Genomic DNA, 25,446 nt, shown 5'->3' with positions numbered 1-25,446 from the left:
TCCATCAGTGTCTGTTACCAGCGAGGGGCTCCAGAGGAACCAGAAAGCTGGCTCAGCTGGGGTCATCAAGGGGACAGTTGTAATGAAGGGGGCAAGTGTCTGGACGTGGGCTGGGCTGAGACCCACAGGGGATGCTGAGGCAGTGGGTCCTGTGGGAGAGCACCCCTCCCCTGCTGAGCTCAGAGGCTGTCGGGGAAGGAGTGTGTGACCAGAGCCGTAGAAGAGGGGCCCCCAGGGACTTTCCTGGGGATGGAGGGCGGGCAGGGGGTGAGACTCCATGCTTCCAGTGCAGAGGGCTGGGGCTCAACCTGGTCAGGGAACGAGATCCCCCATGCTGCAACTAAAGGTCCTATGTGCCGCACCTAAGACTGAATGCAGCCAAATAAAGAAGTACTCAGAAAAGAAGAAGAAGAGCCACCAGCAGAGCCAAGGGTGTGGATTGGCCACTGGTGCTGCCAGAACACACCAGAGCACGGAGACAGTGGAGTGCTTGGAAAGAACCAGGGCCCTCAACGCGCTCTCCTCCGCCCACCCATTTCAAATCAGGGTTTCCCATTGGCTAAACCCGACACGAAACCAGAAGGCCAGGGAGCCCAGGTTGTACTGTCTGTGGCTGTCAGCCTCCCAGGGCAGGAGAAGGGCGGAATGGGTCTGCACAGCGTCAGTGACTTGGTGACGAACTTGACTTCGTGTATTTGCCGTTCGCTCGATGCACTTTTTAAATAGCCTGTGTGCACAGACACCCCTCACCCACCACCCACACCCTTGACCCTGAGAACAGAGTGCGCACAGATCCTCTGACACACAAATACTGGAAGTCCCCACAGGGCGGTGCAGCCCATCAGCCAGCAGTTCCGTCTGAGCCTCCCTGGTGTTGCCCAGAGAGCCATGCACATTTGGGCTGTTTGTGGAATGCCTTCCCGCCTTGGGCCCCCCCTGTTGTGACAACACATGGTTGTGAGCAGAAATGCTCACACGCAGGGGCATGTGGCAGAGGGGCAGCCTCACAAAGAAGAAATGCAGAGATGAGGACCACTGAGCCAGTGATGATACAGCTTGGAACTTCCTTTGAGCCCATCAGCCTTGAGCCAGCCCTCTTTGAGTGAAGCTGTGAAAAAGAATACAGAATACAGTCAGTAATCGGCATCCCATTTTGTGTCAAAAGGATGAGCTGTCAAGACAGAGCTTATTCGCATGTCCCCGCAGTTACACGCGTTTATGTACAGGAAGCCAAATTCCCTATAAATGGTTGCACTGTCCCTGGCTCTCTGAACTCGGGACTCACGCCCCAGCAGTAGGGAGCCAGAGAGGATCTCATAACACAGTCACCCCCCCCGTCCCAAGCTGATGTCTGAAACCTGGGAACCGGAGGTCCCTGGACGGTCAGGAACACTTGGGAGAGTAAGCCCCTGACACCCTTGACTCTGCTGCGTGTGTCCATTCTGTGTGTGACGTGTGGAAGCAGGGGACTGCCTGGGTAGAGTTTTTTGCTGCTTGGCCCAAAGGCGGTCATCCCTCCCTCTGGAAGACGGGATTCTATCACAAAGCTAATTATCGTGTCTATCATCTGTTAATTAATAGTCCACCAGGCCTCAGGTGGCGGCTCTGTAACCGTGTTGGCTGATTCTTCAAGACGACCAGTAGTAAATGGCAGACCAGGGGCTGGGGTCTTCCTGGGAACCAAGAGGGGCATGAAGAAATCAGAGGGTTGAGGGGACGTCCAGGGGGCCCCTGGGAGCCCTTGAACTTGGTCCGTCCTAGCTTTGTTTTCCTCCCCGCCGGGCACCCTGGTGCGACTCCCAACTCTGTTTCTTTCAGGAGCGCTGCTGTCCATGGGATTTGGGTTTGTGGAATACAGGAAGCCGGAGCAGGCACAGAAAGCTCTCAAGCAGCTCCAGGTAAGCGGGGAGTCTTGGCCAAGGTCTCCCAGAGGCGGCGCTAGGCAGGCGGTGGGGCCGGTGTCCTGTCCAGCCTCTGAGACGGAGCAGGAATGCAGGCAAGCGCACATCTTCTGAGGCCCTAGGCGACAGCGGCCTGAGGCCCTGCAGCTTCCTCCGCTCTCCCAGTCCCTGCGGTGCTCTCATTCACTCTCTTGATCAAGAAGAGCCTGGTTTGTGCCCGGCCTTCAGGAGACCGGTGAGCAGACCTCTGAAGAAGTAACACCAAGACCAGGTCGTGAGAAGGGCTCGGGTTCCCTGGCAGAAAGGGGGCAAGGGGCAGTGTTTGCTTGTGCACCTTCTTCTTTCTGGAGACCCCCTTGCTCCCCGCTATCACCTGCCACCTGTCCTGCCATGTGGGGTGGTGGCCAGGGTTAGGGCACTGCGGACAGGCTGGGCACTCAGCTTGTGCCTCTTGAATAGGCTTCTAAGTGCAGGGAGCATAGAAGGGCCCCACAGGGGTCCAGGATCCCTTTTAAACCAGTATTTGGAACAGCCCATGTCTGTCTAGGCTGGGCAGGCAGAATGAGATGGAGCTGACTAGGGCGGAGTTTACAAGCCAGGGCCGCGCCCCCTGGCTCCTTGTTCTGAGATGTGTGCTGGCTGGACTCTGGGTGGTAAGGGCACCCATACGGGGCCACCTCTCTGGGGAGCCGGACTTCATCATAGGGACCCTCCAGGCAACTGAGTCTGTCCCGGTAGAGCTTGCTGGTCAAGAGAAAGGCCTTAGGGGTTAAAGGAAATGGAACTGGGCGCTTAGCCCGTTTGATTGTTTTTGTAGACAGTTGTGTAGACTTCTGACAACTCTCTCCCTGGCCCAAGGTGACTCCCAACAGAGCTGAAATGGGTTTCGGTGGGGGTTGGGGCGGGGGTGGCCTCTGCTTCTCTGCTCTCCACCTCAGGTGCCCACGGGGCCAGGGTGGCCGTGTAAACTAGCCAGGGGCTGGATCACCCAGAGCAGAATTGGAGTGTCCCCCATCCAAAGGGGCCACGTCTTGGCCTCAGCCAGTTACTGCCTCACGGGCAGGTGGGCCCCAGCCATACCACATCTTCTCTGGTTTTTTGTTTTGTTTGGGGTTTTTTTCAAGAGACAGTGGAAATCCAGCTGTGTCGTTAGATGCCATGTACTCCTCTAAGTGGATTTCAGCTGTGCACGCCCAGTGGTCCGTCTTTTCTCGCCCGTGTAATCCAGAAGTCTCAGATTCCCCCGCACACGGGAGAGTTACATTCTGTGCCTTGCTGTGTGCTGCATGTGGGCATGTTGCCCGCCACCCAGAGCCGTTTGTACAAGGCTGTGTGTGCTGTATTTTATGGGAGATTTAAAGGATTTTCAAGGGTAATTTTGCTAATACACCAGTTTTGCCTAAGGGACCCATGTTAGAGCCTCGCTTTAGAGACATCTCCGCTGTGATTTAGAATTTTTTTTTTTTTCCAAGAGCCTACAATTCAAACCAAACTCTCTCTTTGGAAACCAGACCGAAGGGGCTTACTTGGCCTGAAAATGCTTATAAACAATGGAAAATTCTGTGCCCCTCGAATGGCTTAAAGGTTAAGGCCATTCTTGGCTCCAAGAGGACTCCGAGGGCTGGGTCTCCATCACCGGCAGCTGCTGCCCACGCTCGGCAGGAGCCACTTCCGGAAGAAACCCTCATTGGTCCTTGACCCCAGCGGGCTTCTCTGCCCTGAAACAGTCAGCGCCCCCTGGTGTTGCCATTCCCCTTGCTCAGCCAGAGCCCGCTCCAGCAAAGGATGGGGCTACAGGCGCGTGTTTCTAAGACAGAGGGACAGGCTGTGTTGTCTCCTCTCGCAGGGTCATGTCGTGGACGGCCACAAGCTGGAAGTGAGGATCTCGGAACGAGCCACCAAGTGAGTCTCCACCTCCACACCCCCTGTCCCTTCCCTTGGATCTGAACCTGTCCCTTTAGCCCTGATGCCGGTGCCTCAGAGGGCGTCTCACGGCCCTTTAACATCCTCCCCGACCCGACCCCTCTCACCTCTGGGGCCCCTTCCTGATCAAGGGGGTGCCCCACATGCCAGCTTCGATGCCCTTTCCCTGGTGAACTGGGATGGTGCCAGTCCCCGGAGTAGATACGTAATACACATTCATTACAACAGAAGGAATACAGGCCAGAGAAGCAAGCAAAGCTGGCTTGTTCTTGCTGGTATCAGTGAGCCAAGGTAGAGTCAGCTGCGAATTGTTGGCACTTTGATGAACCAAAAGCAGCAGTTAAGACCTAGACTTCTTATTCTTTCCGTCTTTACGGGGCTTTCTTTCTTGGAGCCAGACAACAGTGCCCAGAGAGCCTCTGCTTAATTCGAAAAGAGGTTCAGTAGGCGTCAGAGATGGAAGCAGACCACTGCACTCAAAGACCGTTACGTGAGCTAGTGGAGTCTTCTCGGGGTTTAGTGTTGTCCTTGTGTCTTCACCCGCTCGCACATCCTCGTTGAACTCTTACACCAGGAGTGCTTTGAACAGCGGCCGGCACGTAGGGATCAGACGTTCTCGTCGTTGTCCTTGTCAGAGCCACCCGCCCCACCTCACTGTGGTCATTGAGCAGATTGGTTGCTGGTGAGCTCACCTGAAGCTGCTGCTGTTTCTTCCTTCTCTGTCTGTTTTTCTAATGCTACCTGTGAAGCCTGCCTAGGCCACATCTGGTGGTCTCGACCCAACCTGGTCCATGCCATGCTGAGCATCTTCAGCCAGAAGCAGGCTTGGTGCGGGAGCCCCCAGAAGCTAACAGAGGTTCCTGAGCCATGACTTAAGAGTGAGAGTCCAAGCTTTGAGCCCCGCAGCTTTGGGTTCTAATCCAGGGGGCTCCATGGCCTTGGGTAGGTGACTTTGCCCATCATGTAAAATGTGAGAACCAGAGATTGTGCACAAAGCATTTAGCACATGCCCTGCACATGATCACTCAGCTAGTGGTGCTGGTCTTTTCTTCTCAGTCCCCTGACTCCAGGGAGTCAGGCTGAAGTCATCTTACAGGTTCTCAACTCCGAGGCGTGTTTAGTCTTTCTTTCATTCAACCAAAAATTACAGAAAGTCTGCTGGGAACCAGACAGTCTTCTCAGGAGCTGGGGAGGGAGAATCCTTGGGTTTCTGAAGTGGTGCTGTTTGATAGACCTTTCTGCAGGGGTGGGAACATCCTATGATGCTCTCTGCACTGTCGCTACGCATGGCTTTTGAGCGCTTGGGACATGACAGGTACCGCTGTGTTAGTTACCTGTCACACTATACCTGAGTATCCCCAAACTTGACAGATTAAAACAATAAATGTTGTTTATTATCGCACAGCTTCTGAAGTTGAGGAATTCAGGAACACCTTAGCTAGGAAGTTCTGCCTTGGGGTCTCTTAGGAGGTCACAGGCAAGATGCTGGGCAGGGCTGCAGTCTCATCTGAGGGCTCAACTGAGGTTGACGGTTTTGCTTCCAAAGTGATGCCCTCACACGGCTGTTGCCAGGAGGCCTCAGTTCCTCACCACATTGGTCACTTCCCTAGGCCTGCACGAGTGTCCTCACGGCACAGCAGTGGTTTAGCTCCAGAGCAGGTGATCCAGGAGAGAACAGGGAAGACGTGGCAGTGTCTTGCAGTGTCTCTTATGACCTGGTTTCACAGGAGAGCAGGAGGGGCATAAATACCAAGAGGCAGGGGCCGTTGGGGACCACCTTGGAGGTTGGATGACCCAGCAGCTGAGGAGTTGAATGTCTTAATTTTGTGTCGTGTTAATTGCGATTTAATTGCTTGCCACATGCGGCTGGTGGCTACTGTGTTGAACAGCACAGCCCTACAAGACAGACAGCAGAGAGACACACGACTAAATATGTAAAGGGACTTAAGACTCCGTGCTCCCAATGTAGAGGGCCCCGGTTCAATCCCCAGTCAGGGAACTAGATTCCACTTGCCACAGCTAAAGATCCCATGTGCTGCAACCAAAAACCCTGCATGCCGTGAGGAAGATAGAAAATCCCTTGTGCTGCGGCTAAGGCCTGGCTCAGCCAAGTAAAAATAAATGAAGTTTAAAAACCAAAAACCCCCAAGTGAATTTTTTTGACAGTAACGAGTGCCAGGAAGAAAAACAGCCAGGGGGTGGGAGTGGGTTGCTGTTTCAGTGGTGATGGGGAGGAGGTGACGGTGGATCAGACTTCAGATGAGTCAGAACAAGTCATTTTAATACCAGCTGCTGTTTATGGAGGGCTTGCCCTGTGCTGGGCACAGTGCAGAGTGTTTCGACACATCTTTCTCTCATTAAAACCTCAAACAATCCGACAAGGTTGGACGGTTATTAGGCCTGTGGTACAGCCAAGAAAACTGAGACCCAGAGAGGCCAAGTAATAACTTGCTCAGGATCACACAAATTCTAAGTGGCTACGAGACTCTGACACTCAGATGGTCAACTCATGCCCCTGCTCGCCACCCTCCCCTGCTGCCACGGAGCAGAAGGTCTCCCTGGAAGAGCAGGGGGACAGGGTCCAGGTGGCCTTGAGCCTCAGGTGAAAAGTTTCCTCTCGCAGCCCTGGCCTGCCTCCATGGTTAGAAGCTGCTTCAGGCCCCTCGTAGCTCAGTTGATAAAGAATCCGCCTGCAGTGCAGGAAACCCGAGTTTCCTGAGTTCGATTCCTGAGCGCAGAAGATTCCCTGGAGAAGGAAATGGCAACCCACTCCAGTATTCTTGCTTGGAAAATCCCATAGACAGAGGAGCCTGGCAGGCTACAGTCCATGGGGTCGCAAGAGTCGGACACGACTTAACAACTAAACCACCACTACCACCAGGCCCCTGTATGCTGTGCTTCCGATCAGTGATGAAATGTCTCTAGCAAGACCTGGGGAGCAGCCAGAGCCTCTCTGGGCACCTGCAAAGATACGGAGGAGACTGGGTTTGGGGTGAAACTGCCCCAGCTGCCCCCATCAGAGTTCATGAGTGCCTGCTAGTCCCAGATGAAGGGCAGCAGGCACCCCCTGGGTGGGATGTGTCACCTGGACATCCACAGCTGCAGCGGAGACGAGAATTAGGCTGCATGCCACCCAGGGAGCCCTCCTTCCCTTCCCCTTCCTCTCAGCTGCGTCCACACTGACTCTGTGAGTCCCTCACCTGAGCAGAGGAGGAAAGCATCAGGGCTGGTGGTGGGGGTGGGGGTGGAGTCAGCGGAGGGCAGCAGCTGTGCCGAGGTCCCAAATAACCCGAAGCCTTCCCCTGACCCACCAGGCCAGCCCTGACATCGGCCCGGAAGAAACAAGCGCCCAGAAAGCAGACGACCTCCAAGATCCTGGTGCGGAACATCCCCTTCCAGGCTGACAGCCGCGAGATCCGAGAGCTCTTCAGGTGAGAGGCAAGGCTGTGCTGGGTGGGAGCCAGCTGGGCCTTCGGGTCCTTGATGGTGAGCTGAAGGTCATCACAGTGGTCTCTCAAAGGTCATGTTCTCGCCACCAATGATGTGTCTCCCTTAATCTCAAACACTGCTGTCTCAGAGCACTGGGCAGAAAGGTGTGCAAATGGGATGATCAGTTTTTCTCTATCCACACTGGTGACCTACAGGAGGGGCAGGAACCAGGCAGACTGAAGCCCAGCTCCTCCCTCGATGGGCCCGAAATCCTGCCACCCAAGTCACCCTTTGGTTTAAGCAGGCAGTCCGCTGCCGTCTCTGCACATGTGAATCACCTGGTGACTTTGATAAGCACACCTTTGCTCAGACTCCGCCCCCAGAAAGTTACATTTCTTCCCTTGGGGGTGGAACCCAGACATTGGTCTTGGGATCAGAGTGCCCCAGGGGATTCCAATATCCTGCCGGGGTTGGGGACCCCTGGTCTACATTGCTGTCTGTGGAAATCCCCTTTTGAAATGAGGGGAGATCGCATGCCTACATTATGTAGTCCATCGCCAGCTGCTAACACAGGAATCAGAACTCAGAGGTCTCTCAGAGGCCAGGCAGGAAACAGCCTGGGAGAGCTGGCAGGTGGGGACTGACGGGCTGAAGGCCAGCGGCAATCTAGGTGTCTCAGGTGCTTCTCTTAGGTTTAGAGAAACTGGCAATCTGGATCCTTGGGGAGAATAAGTTGGCAACTAAAAACGCACTTTCTAAAAACAGCGCGTGTGGGACAAAGTCTGTGCGTGGGCCAGATAGAGCCCGGGGCCACAGGTTTGCAGCCCTGTGCTGGAACATTGCGCCAGTTGGTTCAGGTAAGTTAGCTACCACCTAGTACCAAGCCCTGGATGAAGTGTCTTTAGGGAAAGGGCCTAAGGGGGAAACGTTTAAAGCAAGCGCGCTCTCCAGGTGTGTGCCACGCGGCACAGCGAAGAAGCCACTAAGCTCTCAGAACCTAAGGGCAGGTCGTGTTGGCCCCAGCCTAGCAGACCGTGGGAGCCTGGCTGCAAACTTGGAGTGTTCTGGGAACCTGTAGCCCCTTGGCCTGCACGTTGGGGGGGGGGGGTGCATTTAGGATTCTGCGTGTTAGACCTTGTTTGTTGATCCCGCGTTTGTCCAGTTCTCGAACAAGGATCGGGAGAGCCAAGTCCCCGTTAGGGTTACCCATTAGCTTCTTGCCAGGTAAGCTGTGGATGGAAGATAGAAGTCCTAGATTTTGGAGACTAGAAAGGATGTATCATCGTTGTGTGAAATCTACTCTCTTTGCTCTTAGCGGTTTAAAGAATGGGAAGCCACTTGAGGGATTTCCTTTAAAAACTCCTGTCCTCCTTCCCACAATCTAAATCACACACTGGCGTGCCGTTCGTTAACAGATGTGGTCAGCACGGTGCCGATGCAAAGATGCTAGCCCTGTCGGTTTCTGAGTAGTAGGGTCTTAGTGATAATTTCTGGTAAGGTGGAGTCACAATGCGGGGGCTGTTTTCCATCTCCCGATATCTGGGGAGACAAGAAGAGTGAGCTTGCCATCCCAAGAAGGTACGTACCCTGAGGCTCTCGTGGCTGCTGGTTTCAACGAGCTCCTGCTTTTTGAGGAGTCCAGTTTAAAGAACTGCCAGATCAAACCAGGATTGTACATGTGGGTGGAGAATCGCATCTCGCCGAAATGACAGCTTCGCTTGGTTTTGCAGTCTGAGAATGACACTGATCCAGGGAAACAAAAGACCGAGATGGAGAAGGAAAAGCACTGTCTGTCTTGCATTTTATGTTTGTTTTGAGAAGACAGGGAATTAGTGTCCCTCCCCGAACGTCATTACGCGTGGCATCTCTTCTTCCTCCCATTCCCGGCAGTAGTTTTCATCAGCCCCTGAAAACCCAGAGCCTTCTTGGAGCCTGGCTTTGTTGTGTGTCCCGGCCTGGAGTTTGAGACCATTCCGAGCGTGGGCAGCAGGGGGCGCTGTGAGTCTTCTCAGAGAGACAAGCTGGGCCAGAAAACCAGACCCAGTTTCAGACAAAGCCAGCAGCCCTCACGGGTCAGAGGCAGGGGAAGATGTCAAGGTTCAGGGGAACCAGTCCAGTCCATTTTGATGGGCAAGTTTTGTGGGCTTATCCTACCAGGCGTGACCACAGCTCACTGCGTGTTGGGCTCCACACCATGCTTTCCTGTGCTGTATCTTTTTTTTAAAGCAGCAGAGCAGCGCTGCAAAGGAGGGGTGCTGTTATCCCTTCTGTACCCAGAGGGACGCTGGAGACCTGGAGAGATGAGGTTTCCAGCCCAGGACCACACGACTGAGCTGGAAGTGGGGTGTCCTTGGTCTGTCCCAGAGCCCTGGCTTGGAACTGCACCTCTCTGGGCCTTGAACCATGAACTGCACCTCCCTAATCCTTCTCTTGGGTCTTGAAGAAGTTACCGTCCCCAGATCATTTTAGTAGAACTGCCATCCCGTGAGGGTGTGTCGTTTGTGCCAGGCACTGCGCTAGTTGCTGGGCACAGAGCCATGTCAGGAGAGATGGGCTCCTGTTCATGAAGGACCAGGGAAGAAAGTGACTGTGACAGACAGTGACACACTCAAGGGGTGTGAGCTGGAGTGCAGGGCCGTGGGAGAGTGTAGCCTGGTTCTTGAGACCACCTGTTGAGAGGCAGCAGCTCCCCCCTTGGGGGACCCTGCCCGTGAGCTGGGGGCAGCAGCTTCTCGGCTGAGGCAGTGTTGGCCTGGGCCTTCCTGGAGACTGCCAGCCTTCCATCTGGGCTTCACTGCACCGGACCCCAGCCTCTGAAACCCAGCCTGATGGGTGCCCAAAGACCCTGCAGAGCCATGCCTCCACAGGATTGTCCTCTGGGCCAATTCAAGGCTCGCCCTTTAGAAAAGTCAGGGAGGTGGGACCTCCCTCGTGGTTCAGTGGTTAGGACTTCCCCTTCCAGTGCAGAGGGGTGTGGTTCAATCAGGGAGCTGAGATGCCACATGCCTCAAGGCCTAAAAACCAGAAGATAAACAGCAGAAGCAATATTGTAACAAGTTCAATAGAGATTTTAAAAATGGTTCACATCAAAAAAAAAAACAAAAACTAAAAAGTAAATGGAGTAGCACTTCCCAGCTCCCTCCCTGTTGCCCCCTTTCTGGACCTCAGTTTCCCCCGGCATGAAATAGCAGTCCTCATACTGCTGGTAACGTGTGCTGTGAATTTTGATAACGATGCCACAGTAATAATCACTAGTGTCTATCCCTATCACGAAGCAGACTTTTGGAGCCTGACCTCTGCACCAGGCACTGTAGAGTGCTTGTCGTCATTGTCTCCAGAAGAGAAACCAGCTCCAGAGCCCAGAATCCTACCACTGGGTCGTCAAGACGGCTCGGGCTGGCACCCGGCTCCCTCACCACGTGGTTGCCTCAAGGGCTGTTAAAAGGATTAAGTGAGATTATGCATGTGGGGCACTTAATACAGCGCCGGGTACGGAGCGGGTAGTTAATCAGTGTTCGCTGTGGTTATTAAACAGCACAAAGCCAGTGGCTTCGGGCTGGGAACCCCGGGCAGGGCTGACTAAAGACAGAGCCTGTGTCTTTGACAGCAGTGCCGAATCCTTGGAAGTTTTCTGGAGTATGTCCATTTTAAAAAACTTGTATTTATTTTATTTTTGACTGCGCCGGGGCTTCGTTGCTGCACAGGCGTTTCTCTAATTGTGGAGAGCCAGGGGCTCTTCTCGAGTTGCGGTGCGTGGGCTCCTCGCTGTGGTGGCTTCTCTTGTGGAGCGTGAGCTCCAGGCCACGTGGGCTCAGCAGCTGCGGGTTCTGGGCTCTAGCACACTGGGTCCAAGGCCACGCGGGCTCAGCAGCTGCGGGTTCTGGGCTCTAGCACGCCGGGTCCATAGTCGTGGCCCATGGGCTTCGTTGCTCTGTGGCACGTGAGTCGCTGCCGAACCAGGGATCGAACCCCTGTCTCCTGTCAAGCGGGTGTCCCCGCTGCTCTCTGGGTTGGCTCTGGGGTTGGTCTGTGGTTCACTGTGGAGGCCACAGGCCCCTGGTGCATGGATGGTTCCCAGTAAATGTGTGCTGAGCACCTGGATTTAACTGCAAAGCCTTCCTCTGTGGGATCTGATAAAGACAGGGCGTGAGACATGGAGAGGTTAAGGAGTTTGCCCAGGGTCACACAGCTCTGCAGTGGCACAGCAGGGTGGCTCTCACTCTAGACGCCCCTTCCCTCACCTCCCCTGAGGTCAGGATGTCAGGTGGCAGAAACGCAGCCGCCTCGGGCAGGCTGAGCCTTCAGCCCTCACCTCCCCTGAGGTCAGGATGTCAGGTGGCACAAACGCAGCCACCTCGGGCAGGCTGAGCCTTCAGCCCTCACCTCCCCTGAGGTCAGGATGTCAGGTGGCAGAAACGCAGCCACCTCGGGCAGGCTGAGCCTTCAGCCCTCACCTCCCCTGAGGTCAGGATGTCAGGTGGCAGAAACGCAGCCGCCTCGGGCAGGCTGAGCCTTCAGCCCCAGGCTGCAGATGGACGCTTTTTCATCTGAGCAGGTTTCTTCCCCTTCCTCAGAGGTGCGAACCACCTGCCAGGGGTGTGAATGGGTGAGCTCACAACAGGTGTCTAGAGGCCTTAATTACTCGGCTTGCGTCTCCCATCCCCAGCACACCTGTTGTGCCCGCTTTGTGGATGGCGTCCATCCTCCCCCGGCCCCCTCTCCTCCTCATTTCCTTTTGCAGTGACACGGTGACCACGACCAGGACCGTGGAGGGAAGGCCAAACGCAGCTGGCCTGCCGAGTTCCTCTCTCGCGCTCCCCCCACAACCCGCGTCTCCCCTCACCCAAGGGCGGGGTCCCTGCCGGTTTAACTCCTGGTGGTCCGCAGTACTTTTCCAGAAGCTTTGAGCCCTGTTATCTGCTCTCCACAGACTCCCTGGAAGACGCCTGGGGCCACTTCCCCTTCACCAGGGAGAAGCCCTGCAAAAAACAGCTCAGGTCGTTCGAGAGAGCCAGCCTGGACCAGTCCTGAAGGCGGCGGGGTCAGGGGTTGAGGGGGAGAGAAAACCCTCAGCCAGGTTCTGAAGGGGTGGGGTGAGGAGGGCACAGCTGTCCCCAGGTCCCCCCTCCACCCACCCCTGTCATCTGCCAAGTGCCACCCCCGCAGAGCAACCCTGAAAAGAAGGCTCTGCATCCACTGATCAGACCTGGCCATGCTCATTCATGGTTTTGTCCACGGCTGCTCTCACCTGCAGCAGCATCAGAGTTGGGTGGTTATGACCAAAACAAGATCCACAAGGTTATGGAATACTGACAGTCCACCCCTTCATGGGGAAAGTTTGCTGAGCCCCGGACTAAAGGAGATCGTGGGGCCTGCAAGGAGACGGGGCATGCCCTAAGGGGCTTTGTTTCTGTCTTCTAGTTTTAATTGTACACAGAAAGTAGTTTTTTCTTTCCTCTCTTATAAAAAAGACAAATGTGACAGGTAATGCTAGGGCCCCGCTGACCCCTCTGAAGACAGGATGTGAGGTCTCAGCTCAAGGAATTGCCCTGTCCATTTCTGCAAACTGCACCCAGGCCATTTTTTCCATAAGAGTATCTCTGCTCCTCCAACTTTGCTGAGTTTTTTTGTTTGTTTGTATGCTTGCTTTGTTATAGGACCGTTTTTTTATGAGCAGTTTTCGGTTTACAGCCAAATCGAGAGGAAGGTTTAGACGTTTCCCACGTACCCCTGGCCCCACCTATATGTACACGGCCTCCCGAACTAGCAGCGTCCCTACCAGAGTGGGACATTTGGACTCAGTGACTGTGTGGTCTGCGGTGTTTTGTCTTTTTTGAATAACAAATGCTCCTGGGAACATTCTTGTGTATGTCAGTAGCCATGTGCGTGTTTTTCTGTAGGGTGTACCCATAGGAGTGCAGTTGCCGGGTCATGGGTGAGCATATGTCAGCTTCAGTAAACATTACTGAGATGCTTTCCAAATCAATTCTATCAGTTTCCACTTGCAGTTGCCCACTGACCTCGCCAACACTTGGTAGTGTCTGTCTTTCTCTTTTTAGGCATATCTGGTGTGTATATAGTAGCATCATCCCATGATTTTAACTTGTGCTTCCCTGATGGCTAAGGAAATCAAATCCCTTTTCATACTTTTATGGTGATTTGATCATGTTATTGTTCAGTCGCTAAGTCACGTCTGATTCTGTGACCCCGTGGACTGCAGCACACCAGGCTTCCCTGCCCTTCAGCATCTCCCAGAGTTTGCTCACACTCATGTCCATCAACTCGGTGACACCATCCAACCATCTCATCCTCTGCCTCCCTTTTCTCCTGCCTTGAGTCTTTCCCAGCATCAGAGTCTTTTCCTGTGAGTTGGCTCTTCACTTCAGGTGGCCAAAGTATTGGAACTCCAGCTTGAATATACCCTTGTGGAATGTCTATTCAAATCTTTTGCTCATTTTTTAAAAATTGGGTTGTCTGATTTTTTTTATTATTAATTTTCTTAGTTACTTTTTACATAATTATGCACATTCTGGATTCCAGTCCTTTGGTGGATGTAGGATTGCATGCCCTTCCTCTCCCATTCTGTGGGTAGCTTAGCGGTGTCCTTGGATGAACTGAGTTTCTTAATTTTAAACATTGTCAATTTGTCATTTCTTCCCTTTCTTGGTTAGAACTTTCTGGGTCCTGTTTAAGAAATCGGTGCCTCCTCCAAGCTCATGAAGACGGTCTCCTATGTTTTCCTCTGAAATCTTTGACCCTTCGTAGTTGTGCAATCCATCTGGAATTGATTTTTGTGTATGGCGTGAGGTAGAGATCAAGGGACATTTTTCCCCCACATGGATATTCAGTCGGCCCAGCATCATTTATTGCAAAGGCCATTCTTTCCCCTGTGCTCTGCAGTATTGATTTTGTCATAAATCAGGTGACCGCGTATGTGAGGGGCTGTTTCTGGACTCTCTAATCTGTTCCACGGGTCTATTTGTCTCCCCTTTGCCAATACCCCCAGTCTTAATTACTGTGGCTTTGTAATAGCTTGCTCTGCGGTGTCTTTGTTCCTCGTGAGGGCCTCGGCTGTTCTCGGCCCCCGTGCTCTTTGGGTCTGTGTGTTTTATTCCTCAGCAGCTGGAGGTTCTGAGCAGAGGGAGTGGTGGGATCTGACATATCTGTGAATGATCTTGTAAGGAGACTCGAGAGGTTTCTGTAGTCCCCTCGGCTAGAGGTGACAGTGGCCGGGACCAGGTGTCAGCCGTGGAAGTGGGGTGCCAGATGTGTATGGGGGTGCATTTTCAGAGTCCTGCTAATGGCTTTAATGAGGACTGCGATGCAAACGGGAATCAAGGATGACCCCTGAATTTAGGTCCTAAGCAACGAACTGGATGGTCCGGGGGCAGGGCAGTCCAAGGGAGGATGAGCCCCACTCCGCACACCCACCGCCTCCTCGCCCGTGATCCAGCACACATACCAGGGGCCAGAGAGCGCGGCTCAGTTGGCCTGTCCACTGGTGTGCGTGTGTTTGGGGGTTCGGGGCCGCCCGTTAGCTGCGTGATGTCAGCTGCAGCAGCGGCATCGCTGTGTCAATGTCCCTCACCGGCATGCTCTCTGCCGTGAGAGGGAGGGCTGTTGACAACAGTCGGGTGTTTGCACGGCCTTTACCAGCAGGCCCTACCGGGGCCTGAAGTGCCTTTGTGCTCACGATTTCATCTGTTCCTTCCCCCCCGCAAGCCTGGGGAATGGCCGCTGATGAGGCAGATGGCCATGCGGCCATAAAACCCCAAGCAAGCGGCAGAGTCAGATATGTGCTCCCAGTCATTCTCTTTCTCTGCTGCCTTTCCCGTTACAGAGTCGGGGACAGAGACACTCCTTGTCCCATGCGCTCCTCTCATTCACTCAGTCGTGTCCGACTCTTTTCGACCCCATGGACTACAGGCCGCCAGGCTCCTCTGTCCATGGGATTTCCCAGGGAAGAATACTGGAGTGGGTTACCATTTCCTTCCCCAGGGGATCTTCCCAACCCAGAGATTAAACCCTCATCTCCTGCATTGGCAGGTGGGTTCTTTATCACTGAGCCACCAAGGAAGCCCCCATGTATCCATGTAGCTTATATCTATTAAGTCCTTATACTATGCCCATGATTTTCCATGTCCGTGATGCTTGTCAAGGCCAGTCTACAAATACTTAACATGTGCTCACTGCAAGCTGGGTACTGTGCCCATTTCATTCAAAGAGCCTGTTTCTGTCCCTGGGATCACTACATTCTAAGGACATGATGGGCCCACCTGGGAAGGTGATTACAGTTATGAGGCATAACAACAACAAAAACACAAAGGTATCTTCTTTCACTGAGGGACTGTCCCAGAGACAGAATGCAGGAGTCCCTGCCTGACCTCTTTTTATTTTGAAAGAGATCCAGGGTTCTGAGTGGACTCCACAAACCAGCTGTAGAACACAGCTCAACACCCTTACATGGTCCAATCCCAGAGGTCCCACCCAGCCCAGCCTATGGGGTGACCACATCTCAGCTCCAGCTTTTAATGCAAGGGCCCCATGGTATAGAGGAGAGAGGCATGAACTAACCAGGCTGTAACTGATTAGAGGAGACCTCAGGGCAAGACTCTCAGCAGATGTTACTGGGCATCTTATTTCTGCTCAGGGGAAAACCAAGCAAATACATACACCTGTCACCATGGCTAAAAGAACAAAATAAGAGTAATACAAAAGGCCAATGAGGATGCAGAGAAACTGAATCAAACACATTGCTGTTGAGATGTAAAATGGTCCAGCTATCCTGGAAAAGTGTATGGACAGTTTTAGACAAATGAAACAGACACTTATCACACGACTCAGCAACTGCACTCTTGAGCATCTGTACCAGAGAAATGGAAATGTGTGTTCATACAGAAACCTACATGGAAGACTCCCATGGTGGTCCAGTGCTTATGAATTCACACTTTGACTGCCAAGGGCCCGGGTTCAATCCCTGATCAGGGAACTAAAATCCCGCAAGCCACACAGCACCGCCAAAAAAGAAAAAAGTTTACACATGTCTAACCACTGATGAGTGGATAAACCAAATGTAGTCTGTCTTCACACTGAAATGTTACTCTGCCATAAATAGGAATGAAGTACTGTTGGCTTCTATACCATGGGCGAACCTCAAAAACAATATGTTAAGTGAAAGAAGCCAGACACAGAAGACCCCACATTACATGATTTCATTTATATGCAAAGTCCAGAAGAGGCAAACCGAGAAAGGAAGTAAATTAACGGTGGTTTAGGGATGGGGCAGAAATTGCGGGTGACGGCTAAGGGATGTGAAAGCTGATGAGATTTTCTAAAATGGCTGCAGTGATGGTTGCACAACTCTGAACACACTAAAAGCTGTGGAATTGTACACTTTGGGCGAATTGTGTGGTATGTGAATTGCATCTCGATAAGCTGTACTCTTGCCTGGAAAATCCCATGGACAGAGGAGCCTGGTAGGCTGCAGTCCATGGGGTCGCTAAGAGTTGGGCACGACTGAGCAACTTCCCTTTCACTTTTCACTTTCATGCATTGGAGAAGGAAATGGCAACCCACTCCAGTGTTCTTGCCTGGAGAATCCCAGGGACAGCGGAGCCTAGTGGGCTGCTGTCTGTGGGGTCGCACAGACTTGGACACGACTGAAGCAACTTAGCAGCAGTATCAGCAAGCTGTTGGAAGGAAGGGAGGAAGAGGCACACACAAGTTCATACCTGTTTCATTCATAATGTCCTTCAGTGGGCACGTGGTTAAAATGCGATGCATTTGGATGGTAGAATACAACTCAGCAATAAAAAGGAACAAACCAAGACACCGTGGTGTCCCAGTGGTTAAGAATCTGCCTGCCAAGGCAGGGGACACGAGTTCAACCCTTGGTCCGGGAGGATTCCACATGCCTCTGGGCAAGTGCGCCCAAGCTCTAGAGCCCGTGCTCCGCACCAAGGGAAGCCACCACAGTGAGAAGCCCGCGCACCGCGACTCGAGAGTAGCCCCCAGTCCCCACAGCTAGAGGAAGCCTGTGCACAGCAACGGAGACCCAGTGCTGCCAGCGCCCCCAAGTTCATTAGTTAGTGAATTCTTTTTTTAAAGAACAGATCGGGCTTCCCTGATAACTCAGTGGTAAAGAATCTGCCTGCTAATACAGGAGACACGGGTTTGATCCCTAGTCCGGGAAGATTGCACATGCCGTGGAACAACTAAGCCCTTGGCCACAGCTGCTGGAGCCCACGAGCTGCAGCTTCCGAAGCCTGCGTGCCCTGGAGCTCATGTTCTGCAGCGGAAGCCGCCGCAGTGAGAAGTCCACACACCACAACTCGAGAAAAGCCCATGCAGCGTTGAAGACCCAGAGCAGCAAAAACAAATACATAGACTATCGACACAGGCAGCAATCCAGATGGATCTCTAGAGAATTACACTGAGTGGAAAAGCTTATCCCCAGAGGTTACATACTGCCTGATTCCGTTGTTCTAATGTTCTTCAAATGACTGGATGACAGAGGTGGAGAGCAGATGGCTGGTTGCCTGGGATTGGGTAGGCAAGAGGGAAGGATCCTGTGATGGGTCGGCTCTGTGTCTTGTGTGGGCAGACGAGTCTACATGTGATAAAATTGCACAGAACAGAATATTCACACACATGGATACATGCAAAACTGGTGTTTGGGAGCTTTGGGAGCGTGGAGTGTTAGCCCCTGGACCACCACGGAAGTCCTTTGTGATGTGCTAAGTTGCTTCAGTCATGGCTGACTCTCTGCGACCCTGTGGACTGTAGGCCGCCAGGCTCCTCAGTCCATGAGATTCTCCAGGCAAGAAAACATGAGTGGGTGGCCATGCTCTTTTCCAGGGTATCTTCCCAGCCCAAGAATCGAACCCAGGTCTCATGTATTGTAGGCAGGTTCTTTACCATCTGAGCCACCAGGTTTATGTATAAACTTGGCTATGGAAAAAGAGTAGGCTTCAGTTGTTTGCAGTGTGAGTGAACAGGTTAAGTGTTTTTGCACTCTTTTCGGAGAGCTAGGGAACCAGCAGGTAGGTTCCTTAGGCTCTTGTCCATCTGCAGATCCATCTCCAGGTCGTCAGTCCTGCAGGCTAGGTAGGGAGCCCCGAGGGGTCTGGTTGACTTGTGAGCTGGGTGATACTCCCTTCATTTCAGAGGCCTGCTTTGCAGAAAATCCACGCCAGACTCTGCTTCTGTTTGTTTTTCTAATGACCCTGTTCCCTCTCTACCAATAATACATCTACTCAGGGGCAGTCTGGAGAAGGCAATGGCACCCCACTCCAGTACTCTTGCCTGGAAAATCCCACGGATGAAGGAGCCTGGTAGGCTGCAGTCCATGGGGTCTCGAAGAGTCGGGCATGACTGAGCGACTTCCCTTTCACTTTTCACTTTCATGCATTGGAGAAGAAAATGGCCACCCACTCCAGTGTTCTTGACTGGAGAATCCCAGGGACAGGGGAGCCTGGTGGGCTGCCGTCTATGGGGTCGCACAGAGTCGGACACGACTGAAGCGACTTAGCAGCAGCAGCAGCAGCAGGGGCGGTCATAGGCTGTAAAAGTGACTGCAGCACTTGCCCACAAGAGGTACTCGGGCCACCTGAGTTCTCCTTTTCCACACCGTCCTTGTCCCCCCGTCATCAGAAGTCAGCCATGAGCTTGGAAAGGAGCCAGTGTGATTTTCCAAGTGAGAACGCCCAGCCAGGGAGTCAGGAGAATTCTGGCTGAGCTCCGCCAGCACCCGCTGCATAGCCTTAGGCACTTGGTGACTTCTCAGAGAGTCTGTTTATTGAGTGACTCAGTGATGGGGTTGGGCGAGACCAGTGGAGCAGAGGGCTTCCTCCTCTCGAGAGCCAGCACAAACCCGTTGGTCATGGCTGCTGGAGTTCGGTCTCAGAGGATTGTGAGGCTGCCTGGGCTCTGCAGGAAATGGCACTGTAATTGACTAGCGATGTCTGCCACGGACGTGGGCACGGCATCTGTGATAGGCAAGCGGCTGCAGGTATCCATCGAAGAATATGGTATTTATCACCCATCGCTGGAGCTCTTACATTTCCATCTGCTGGACTGAGTGGTAGTGCAGTTCCAAACCCCAGCCTGTGTGAAAGCCTACTTCGCTCTCCTCTCTAAAAAAATAAGAATGAGCTGAGAAGTTGAGAGGCTGTTTCTTCCTGTGGTTGTTCTCTACCTTCCTTTGCGATTCTGTAGATCTGGTCTTCCAGCGCAGCCAATGTTTCCTATCTCTCCATGCCCAGACTCATTCCAGAGTAAGGTGACGAAGCCCAGACAGTGGAATGGGGCACCCTGGGGAGAACCACGTGGTTCCGAGGTTGGGGGGCAGGAAGGAGGCTTTGTGCACTGGCTCCCGCCCGCAGCAGCCCGCCCCTACTTCCTCGCTCCGCATTTGGTGCCTTTTCAGTTACAAGGTCTCGGCGCTTTGTCTGGGTTTGCAGGAGGGCGGCAGTCGGCTCATTGTTGCCTCGGGTAATTGTGCTCTGTGTCTCCTGCACCCCGGCGCTGAATGGCAGCGGGGAGGGAGCCCCAGGAAATCTTGGGACACCTCGGAGTAAGAGCAGCTTCTGAATCCTCTCCCATCTTGGAGCTTTCCACGGAAAGGGGGTCCTGCCACACTGCATTTTAGTTAACAAATACCTCTTGGGTTTAGCAGATATTTACAAAGCATCTCTCACGAGGCAGGGACTGTGCCAGAAACCATCGTGAACTCCCGAAAGGGAAGGGACTATCTTGGTTTAGGGAGAAGTGGATCCAGGGTTCAATCCAGTAGAACCCTCACGGCAGAGGGCAGGTCATACACATGGTTGGTCTGGTGACTCAGCTTCTCTAGGGCTCAGTGTTCCTCTCTGTGCGTGGGTGTGTGCTAAGTTGCTTCAGTCGTGTCCAACTCTTTTGTGACCCTACTGGCTATAGCCCACCAGGCTCCTCTGTCCATGGGATTCTCCAGGCAAGAATACTGGAGTGGTTTGCCATGCCCTCCTCCAGGGGATCTTCCTAACCCAGGGATTGAACCCAAATCTCTTGCGTTGTCTCCCGCATTGCAGGCGGATTCCTTACTGCTGAGCCACCAGGGAAGTCGGTTCATCTCTGTAGAATGGCAGGATTAACTGCTATTTCCAGTTTGCCATAAGGACAAGGTCAGTGCTATTGGTGAAGCACTTGACCCTTCTCCAATTCAGAGAATGCTGTATCTGGTACCCAGAACTCCCACAGTACACTGGGAGGGCACTGCTTATTCCCAGCCCTCCTCCTAACTAGCCACACGCTCTTAGAAGACTTACCTTGTTTTTCTGCTCCTCCTCAAGGATACTCAGAAGTGAGGGAGCCTAACAGCATGAAGGTCTCCAGAGAGGTTTTACATTCTAAAGGAGCATTTTGTAAAATCACTGGCCATAGCCGTGTTTCTCAAACTTGAGAAATATATAAACAGCCCTCCTTTTAAAAGAAAAATGTCATGGCCCTTCCCCCCAACAGCAGTGATGCAAATATTTTTATTATGATGTTACTTAACTGTGTACAAATGTAAACCCCAGCATCAACCAACAACTTAACACAGTTCTCTTAGGACCATATAACCAAACACATTTTCACATTAAATACAAACAAAATTCAAAATCAATAACATTCGGATTAACAACATTTTTTTTAGTGTGATGGATGATGTTGTTTTGTGGAAACCAAATTCAGAATGTGGGTTTTAATATTAGGAAGATGTTGCCACGGGTCCAGATCTGTAGTCAGTTTCCCTACTTTTCTGTCAGTCATACTAAAGTGGAGGATGCTTGTTTGCATAAGTAAGTACGGGCAGGAGGGGAAGGATTTATTTGGCAGTGCAGCATAATCAGACCTCTCTCCTATCGGAATCTCAGCCAGTCATCAGGCGTCCCTTTTCAGGCAGCGTCATTCAGTGGTTCTATAAAGCCATCTCCATCACTTAAAAATAAAAAGTTAGCATTAAAGCGTCGCTGAAAATATCAATGAATAGGACAACCAGTTTCTTGTTGACTTGAGGACAGAGAAGTGTTTCATTGTTCCTTCCAGCTAATCATTTTCTTGTTGCAAGTTGGGGCACGTAAAGGTAAGTTCAGCACGAGACAGCATCTGTTCTTACCCCAAGTGCTGTCTACCCTGGAACAGGCCTTTTGAGGTTAGCGCTCTTGTACCAGGACTCTCCATAGCACTGTTATAATTCACATATGCATGCATATATTAAAAATTGCAGAGTGGGATGGGTTGGGAGATTGGGATTGACGTATATACATACGTATGAAATAGAGAACTATTGAGAACCTGCTGTACAGCACAGGGAACTCCGCTCAACACTGGATGGTGACCTGAAGGGGAAGGAAACCCAAAAAAGAGGGGATAAATGTAAACATAGCTGGTTCACTTTGCTATACAACGGAAACGAACACAACATTGTAAAGCAACTATACCCCAATAAAAAGTAATTTAAAACAAATTACATTTTCTGAATACAAACAGAAGATTTTTTAATTATCCTACAGAAGTAGCTAATCTTGCGCATATCCCTGCCCCTACTATCGTACATGTCCCCAGGTCGAACTGAGAGGCAGCAGACCTTACAATGAGAAACTCAGTTCTATTAAGTAGGCGCTTACCATAGTACAAATTTCAGGTCCAAGGCACTTGTGGGGTCCACTTAGACCTGTAGATCTTTTTCTCTAGCGAGCCCGCTTACAGTTGAAATGCTACTGTTGTTTATGCAGTTCGTGCAGAAGTCACTCACTTGGTCACGCAGAGTTCATTGAAGCTTTTGGAGCTCTGTAGCTTGCCCTCCCCGCTCCGAATTTGTTGGGAAAAGATGGGGGCCAAGACAATTGGAGATGTTAAAATTAAAGCAAGAGGTTGCTCAGTGCAGGGGCTGTCAGAGCTGGAGGCTTGTGCTAAATCCATCACCACCCGTTAGCTTCATAATTCAGAGCACCTCACACTGTAGTCTGTGGCACTTCCAGCATTGTGCAGTATTCAACCTGTACCACTGTCTGTGGCAACCCTGGGAGTCCATCAGGTTGCAGTTTCACTGCTGGCCCCTTCATCACCAGCTGTCAGACTTGAACAAGTCATTTAAATACCCACATCTCAGTGTCTGCATCTGTAGAATGGAGACCACAGTACACACCTGTCAGGGTTATTGAGGATTCAGTGAGGGGATAAAAGTGAAAGTGATGTGCTTCCCAAACTGTGCGCCGAGGCTCTTCAAGCTGCCTCAGTGACCTCAGAGATGCACTGTGGGTTTTTCAAGAAGAACACAGCGACATCATCAGTCATGGTGCCAACTGCAGCTTCAGTTGTTTATACCTATTAATGGTTTATGGGCTTTCCTGGTGGCTCAGACAGTTAAGAATCCACCTGCAATGTGAGAGACCTGGGTTTGATCCCTGGGTTGGGAAGATCCCCTGGAGGAGGAAATGGCAACTCACTCCAGTATTCTTGCCTGGAGAATCCCATGGACAGAGGAGCTTGGCAGGCTATAGTCCATGGGGTCAGAAAGAGTGGGACATGACTGAATGACTAAGCAAAAGGCACATTAATGGTTTAGACTGTTTAGCTATTATAATGTCCTCAGTTTGGTTCAGTTCAGTCACAGTCGTGTCCAACTCTTTGCGACCCCATGAACCGCAGCACGCCAGGCTTCCCTGTCCATCACCAATTCCTGGAGTTCGCCCAAATCATGTCCGTTGAGTCGGTGATGCCATCCAGCCATCTCATCCTCTGTCGTCCCCTTCTCCTCCTGCCCTCAATCTTTCCCAGCATCAGAGTCTTTTCCAATGAGTCAGCTGTTTGCATCAGGTGGCCAAAGTATTGGGAGTTTTAGCTTCAACATCAGTCCTTCCAATGAACACCCAGGACTGATTTCCCTTAGGATGGACTGGTTGGATCTCCTTGCAGTCCAAGGGACTCTCAAGAGTCTTCTCCAACACCACAGTTCAAAAGCATCAATTCTTTGGCGTTCAGCTTTCTTTATAGTCCAACTCTCACATCCATACATGACTACTGGAAAAACCATAGCCTTGACTAGACGGACCTTTGTTGACAAAGTAATGTCTCTGCTTTTGAATATGCTATCTAGGCTGGTCATAACTTTCCTTCCAAGGAGTAAATGTCTTTTAATTTCATGGCTGCAGTCACCATCAGCAGTGATTTTGGAGCCCAGAAAAATAAAGGCAGTCACCATTTCCACTGTTGCCCCATCTATTTGCCATGAAGTGATGGGACCGGATGCCATGATCTTAGTTTTCTGAATGTTGAGCTTTAAGCCAACTTTTTCACTCTCCTCTTTCACTTTCATCAAGAGGCTCTTTAGTTTGTCTTCATTTTCTGCCATAAGGGTGGTGTCATCTACATATCTGGGGTTATTGATATTTCTCCCGGCAATCTTGATTCCAGCTTGTGCTTCTTCCAGCCCAGCGTTTCTCATGATGTACTCTGCATATAAGTTAAATAAGCAGGGTGACAATATACAGCCTTGACATTCTCCTTTTCCTATTTGGAACCAGTCTGTTGTTCCATGTGCAATTCTAATGGTTGCTTCCTGATCTGCATACAGGTTTCTCAAGAGGCAGGTCAGGTGGTCTGGTATTCCCATCTCTTTCAGTGCTCAGTCATATCTGACTCTTTGTGACCTTGTGGACTGTAGCCCGCCAGGCTCCTCTGTCCATGGGATTTCCCACACAAGAACACTGGAGTGGGTTGCCATTTCCTTCTCCAGGGGATCTTCCCGACCCAGGGATCAAACCTGCATCTCCTGTGTCTTCTGCATTGCAGGCAGATTCTTTACCTGTTGAGCCATCAGGGAAGCCCAACCTGTTACAACCAAACTATTAGGTGTGTCTTTTGACCTAGGAATGCCATGAGAAAATTACTGAAATGCCAAGGACACCAGGCATGAACCAAGAATGTTTGGGAAGCTGTGGCCTACTGTTTGGTACAAGTCACAGCTCGATAAAGAAAGGAGATTGTTTTATTATAATTTAACCAGAAAGGCTGTGCCGACCCCACGCTTCCATTCTCAACTCTTCATGCGTTGCACGTGTGGGATTGGTGTCCTTGATGGCTAAGCTTCCCTTCCTGCCTCCCTTCACTCCACCTCTGCTTGCTTGTAAAATGCATTTCAGAACATTGACTTCCCAGCTGAGATTTTTTGAAAAACCCTGGGCTGCCCGCAGTCATGTCAAAGGGGTATCATGACGCGTCTGAAACATAAAAGTCTTCAGAAGGAAATGCATTCACTCGAGTGTCCATGTGCCTCACAGGGTTCTTGGCGAAGGCTGGTACCCGAGATCTCAACTCCAGGGTGGGGGAGAGGGAGTGGCCTTGACCACCTGACTTGTGCAGAGGATGGCCTTGACACCCTAAGCCTTTGAATTGTACGTGCTCCCCTGGTTGTGGAATCCCCCGTGCTCCCACAGCAGCTTTCCCTGCTCTGGGACAGGCAAACACAGCACCCTGCAGGGAAGGTGTGTGAACCCAGGGCCCAGCATTGTGTGTGTGTGGTTTGGTGGTGGTGGTGTTGCTGTTCAGTCATTAAGTTGTGTCCGACTCTTTGCGACCCCATGGACTGTAGCAGGCCAGGCTTCCCTGTCCTTCACTATCTCCTGGAGTTTGCTCAAACTCATGTCCGTTGAGTCAGTGATGCCATCCAACCATCTCATCCTCTGTTGCCCCGTTCTCCTCCTGCCGTCAATCTTTCCCAGCATCAGGGTCTTTTCTGATGAGTCAGCCCTTCGCATCAGGTGGCCAGAGTATTGGAGTTTCAGCTTCAGCATCAGTCCTTCCACTGAATTGGTTTGCTGTGGTTTGTTTTAATTCTCCTCCTCCTAGCCACCTCTGACCGTCTGGCAGGACTGGGGGTACACTTTAGCGTGCAGATACAGAGTTAAACTCTATGAGCATGCCAATATGTCAGTTTTGACTGGCAAAAACAACATTTTTACTTCAGCCTAAGTAATTGTTCATCCTTAATTGAATACCTTCCATGCAACCGTCAGTTCCATGCACTCATGTTTGTGATCTCCCTTTTTATTAATCTTTTTCCTTTAAAAAAAGAATTAGTTGCACAACTAAAACAGAAATGTTTTCCTCGTTGAAAGAAAGCTTGAAAGCCAGACGTTTAACCACTGCCACCCCAGAGAAATCTACATGATCC

General features: G+C 51.7%; 1 protein-coding gene across 3 annotated transcripts in view; it reads left to right on the top strand.

Annotated features, from left to right (window-relative positions):
• Positions 1-25,446, top strand: part of RBM19 (RNA binding motif protein 19) — a 120,817-nt gene that overhangs the window by 29,685 nt on the left and 65,686 nt on the right. For all 3 annotated transcript variants that reach the window (XM_027566684.1, XM_027566683.1, XM_027566685.1), the window contains 3 exons: positions 1,819-1,898; positions 3,748-3,803; positions 7,139-7,255. In XM_027566684.1, coding sequence (XP_027422485.1) covers positions 1,819-1,898; positions 3,748-3,803; positions 7,139-7,255 — 253 coding nt within the window. The remainder of the gene's footprint in view (positions 1-1,818; positions 1,899-3,747; positions 3,804-7,138; positions 7,256-25,446) is intronic.

Source organism: Bos indicus x Bos taurus, chromosome 17 (genome assembly GCF_003369695.1).
Source record: "Bos indicus x Bos taurus breed Angus x Brahman F1 hybrid chromosome 17, Bos_hybrid_MaternalHap_v2.0, whole genome shotgun sequence".
Taxonomy (NCBI): Eukaryota; Metazoa; Chordata; class Mammalia; order Artiodactyla; family Bovidae; genus Bos; species Bos indicus x Bos taurus.
Note: the sequence above shows the minus strand (reverse complement) of the source record. Positions and strands in the feature narration are given on the sequence as shown.